Here is a 5000-nt window from a genome sequence, read left to right as displayed (position 1 = left end):
GGTGGTTTACTGATAGTATACAAATGTTTAAGACACTTGATCAACAAATCGTTATTCGCTCATACTTGCGGAAAATTCTGTATTTTAATGTAAGAAATGATGAAAAAAAAAGTTCTAGTTAAATTTATTGGAAATAGATTTTGATAATTCATTAATTTGAAAAACAGGTGATTTACTTATAGTACCAAATGTCTCGGACACCTAATCATCAAATTGCTATACGCTTAAAGTTGCGGAAAATTCCGTATTTTAATGTAAGAAAAGATAAAAAAAAAGGTTCCAGTTAAATTTATTGGAAATAGATTAGGATAATTCATTATTTTATGAAACAGGTGATTTACTGATAGTACCAAATGTTTCGGACACTTAATCATCAAATCGGAAAATTCTTAAATAATTTATGTGACATTCCTAGCATTAGATGGGCCGAGTCCATAAGGTCATCCGGCTGAAAATGAATAAGAAAAGAATAGTTAAAATATATTGGTAATTAGAGGGCAAATGGAAAGGGTATCTTCTCTTTTTTTTATGCAACAGACTTCTGTTTTGACGAGTCTTCTTTTTTTTCAGCTTTTATTGTCATGAATATCCTTATGTGTTTTAATACAAATATATTTTTTTCATATGCCTGGTCTATGTTTGAATGAATTAGTTTTATTTCAAAAGGAAACAAAGCCTTTTTGATAGACACTGAATAAGAGAAGTAAATTTAAGCTGATTAAAAAGGTAAAATAATTAGTTTAAGATAATTTTCCGTTGAATTTCATATTGTCTTCGTCAAATTTGTGTTTAGCATTTACTCGTAGTACCATTATCGTGAACATACCTAACTCAGGTGCACGGGAAAATGTTTCATGAAAGAAACAAATTGTACTGGAATTTTAGAAAAAAAAAAATTACTATTAAATAATAAGTTACTATACAGTACTCATATCTTTTCAATCCCTTTCGTCGTACTGTTGATAAATGATTCTTGAACACTCATATCGTGAATCTCCGAAGTCCATTGCAACGCATTATCTAATTGTCTTGGACAAGTGATAACCATTCACGTGTTTGATCAGGATGATAAGTTTACTGATTGCTCTTGATGGATCATCTCGTAGATAAAGAGCCATAAAGCTTAGATAAAATAGATAAAAAAAACCTTATTAGATAGAACTAATATATTTTACATGCACTATTAAAAACTTGCATCTAAAAAACGGTAAATGCCTGGCAACATTTATTCCAAGATTTTTACCGTTTTAAAAAACGGACATATTGGCGTAAAGGAGTGATATTACGGTCACTAACCAATAAAAGATAATAACAAAGTAAGGTAAAATTACGGTTGCCTGTATTTTTCTGAAATTCGGCTTAGAATATTATATTTTTACGGAGAATTTCCGATTAAAATTACGGTTTTTTTTATAACAGTGTGGTCAATATCGTAGACGATTGCAAAATGAAAACTGCTACACTGTACAGTAATTCCCTATCGTTGAAGACGATCTAACCCTGTATCCCTCCTTTTCAGGGGTGCCATATTTCGTCCGGAACATGATTTTGTCCTCCAAACCCGTTGTGACCATTGAGAGGATTTACGAGGAGGAAGATTATTACTACGAAATAGAGGATGATTATCCTGGTAAGCACTGACGCATGCATGGTTTTGCCTTTGGTTTTTATTATTATTATTATTATTATTATTATTATTATTATTATTATTATTATTATTATTATTATTATTATTATTATTATTATTTGCTAAGCTAAAACCCTAGTTGGAGAAGCAGGATGCTATAGGCCCAGGGGCCCCAGCAGAAAAAAAATGGCCCAGTAAGGAAAGGAAACAAGAAATAAAATTTTTGGAAGAACAGTAACAACCTTAAAATAGATGCTCTTTATATAAACTTAACAAAACAAGAGGAAGAGAAATTACACAGAATAGTGTGACCGAGACAACTCTAACCCAAGACAGTGGAAGATTTGTCATATATAAGCTATGATTAGACTTATATAAATCTATTCAACATGAAAACATTCGTAGAAAGTTTGAACTTCTGGAGTTCTGTACATCCACATAGTACCACTGTTCTTCACTTTCCGTGAAAAATACTAACGAATCCAGTACTTCTTTTAAAATAAAACACAAAAAAAGTTTGTCAACTCCTGTGTTTACTTCCAATATTTTTATATATTTTCCTTCTTTTGTATGATTCTGAATATTTGGTATCAGTTGATCTTCCCTTTAACCGAGGGCTTTCTTTTCGCAGTAAAGATAAGGCAGTCTATAACAACAACAACAACAACAACAACAATAACTTTCACAGTGATCAAACAATAAATATATAAAGCTTTCAGTACAAAAGCTTCTCTCTCTCTCTCTCTCTCTCTCTCTCTCTCTCTCTCTCTCTCTCTCTCTCTCTCTCTCTCTCTCTCTCTCTATATATATATATATATATATATATATATATATATATATATATGTGTGTGTGTGTGTGTGTGAGTGTGTGTGTCTGTGTATTAAATCGGTTTGCCTGGTTCTGCTTGTTAGTTTTATCTGTAGTGACGTTGTTTGCATGCTGTTTAACATTCGAGAATGTTCCAGACTACAATTTCATACTGACATCTGTAGCACCTTTTAGTGCACGAAAAAATTGTAAATATTTACGTAATTGGTAATTTGTTTTGATTTATCTGTGAGTTTCGTATCTCTGATTTATCTTTTTCACACATACATATGTTAGAACCAATAAGAATCGTGAAAATTGGCATGCAAGAGTTTGTACAAAGAAATTCTTTTTAGCTTAGTGATTGGGAAAATATCCACGCGGGCAATACTGCTCTTGGAGAAGATGCCAGTGATAGAGAAGCAACTCAGTGTTGTACATCCCAATATTATGTTGGACCATCACAATAAATTAAAATTTCATAGCTAGCCGTCCAGTACACAAATTGAAATATCCTAATATCTCTAAAAGCGGCAGCACAAGTTTGCAGAAACCCCCGTAGGCTGTTTGCTCCAGTAAAACGTGCATGCAATTCATCCCTTTCCTCTAAATGACTCAGAAATCTTCAGGTATTATCAATTTGGAACTGATTGTATGGAAATTAAGTTTTCAAGGCAGTTCACTCTTTTTTTCGGTCATATATCTCCAGTGCATGACAACGTTTTGCTTTTGTTTCTTGATGGCATTAAAACAAGATGATTACAATCCATTGTCAGAGCTAGTCTTAGAACCAGTCTTATCTTTAATCTTAACTATGGCTGATTAGGCTTTCAGAAAAAAATCTTATTTCAATATTACAGTGTTGAGTTTCTCTTATTTTCCAACAGGTTATTTCGATCACTTCAAACTTCTGTTGTGACAATTATATACATAACCGGATCCATTGTGTATATGCCTTTATAATAGTTAAAGTAATTTGCTCTTTTGGAATCGTATTTACTCAACCAAGCAAGTTATCTCTAAGACAAACAGTTCTCGTGATGATTGGCATCGATCTATCAGAAAGAAACTTTGAAGAGGAAACAATCATGAAAGAAACGATATCGGAACTGTATACTAAACTAAACTATTTAGTAAGTTACCCCGAGAACTAAAAGGGAGAGGAATAAGTAACTAAAACTTATCTATTCAAAGCAGTAACGCCATTCAATTAATGTGTGAACTATGATAGAATAAAGGATGAAGTCCTACGGATTGACCAATCAAAGATCTCCAAAATCTAATGAGGACGATGACAATACCTAGGAACAGAAAAAAGAAATGAGGATAATGCATTAAGAATACAGTACTGTGTATTATCAGTAAATATCAATACAGCGAAATATTAGCCTATTCACGAAGAATTTTTCATAATTTGTCTGAGATGTAGTCTTATCCATATGCCATAATGATATATGGATCTCAGATATTTTCTTAGATATCTATTTTATAGCACGATAAGAGAAAATTAGATCCTTCTCTTAGGACAAATAATCCCATCTTTTAGTTTATCTTCGAATTTCTTAGACATTGCTGGTACCTTGAATTACAGATTTTTATTTAAGCTGCAGCAGTGGATACAGACAAGTGCATTCAGAGTGATTGCTAGAGATACGTGGCCCTAGTCGTATTCCCAGCAGCGTAATGGAATCTTATTGATAAGGTCAAAATTGAGGAACCTTTTATTGATGACCCCGGCTACCCTACCAAACCTACTATGCTGCGTACTCGTCTGACCACTTCCTGGATACCAAATAAGTCAGGATTGCGTCTTAACGTTACTTTACCTAACATAGTACGCTGGATCGTCATTTACTCATCATTCTCTAATTAAACTGCCGGCCAGGCCAGTATCCCCTTAAACATCGCAGGGGTTCCAATATTCATCAGGGTTGTGGTTGCCTATTGGAAACGTCCCTGCATGGAGTTCTGCTGGACGGGAGATCGAGTCCCTTTCAAGTCGATAGTTTCTTGAAGTGTCTGTAACCTCACCCTTTTTGCGGGAGCCTATAGGTCTACCTGCTGAGTCACCAGCACCCATTGCCTGGACCTCCCTGGTCTTAGCTTGGATGGAGAGATGGCTTAGGCGCTGATCATATGTACTGTATATATGGTCAGTCTGTAGGGCATTGTCCTGCTAGCTAGGGTAGGCCAATATCACTGTCCCTTGCCTCTGCCATTTATGAGTGGCCTTTAAACCATTAAGTTTGGAAAATTTGGCAACGTCAATGTTCAGTATCTATCAAATTTCTTTATTGGCTGAGGAGTCATTCTTCTACAAAAGAGTATACTTATAAAGGGATTTCGAATAGCTTGAGGTGATGATGTCATATATGGATGATTTAATATTCTTATACTACCGATAAACACTTCCTGTACACAAGGCAGTCTATGCTAAAGTGGTCATATCTGCTTGCAAAAATTGGGAGGAATCTTGATTTTATAGGATTATTGTAACCCTTATGTGATTATAATCAAAAGTCATAGTAAGGGATACGGTCCCAAGTAGTACTAGAAGCTTCAAGA

General features: G+C 34.1%; 1 protein-coding gene across 5 annotated transcripts in view; it reads left to right on the top strand.

Moving 5' to 3' along the window:
* Window positions 1–5000, top strand: part of LOC137653469 (fatty acid-binding protein-like) — a 19440-nt gene that overhangs the window by 9768 nt on the left and 4672 nt on the right. For all 5 annotated transcript variants that reach the window (XM_068386892.1, XM_068386888.1, XM_068386890.1 and 2 more), the window contains exon 4: window positions 1520–1630. In XM_068386892.1, the coding sequence (XP_068242993.1) occupies window positions 1520–1630 (111 nt within the window). The remainder of the gene's footprint in view (window positions 1–1519; window positions 1631–5000) is intronic.

The sequence above is a fragment of the Palaemon carinicauda genome, chromosome 14 (assembly GCF_036898095.1).
Source record: "Palaemon carinicauda isolate YSFRI2023 chromosome 14, ASM3689809v2, whole genome shotgun sequence".
Taxonomy (NCBI): Eukaryota; Metazoa; Arthropoda; class Malacostraca; order Decapoda; family Palaemonidae; genus Palaemon; species Palaemon carinicauda.
This window is presented reverse-complemented; position numbering and strand designations above follow the sequence as displayed.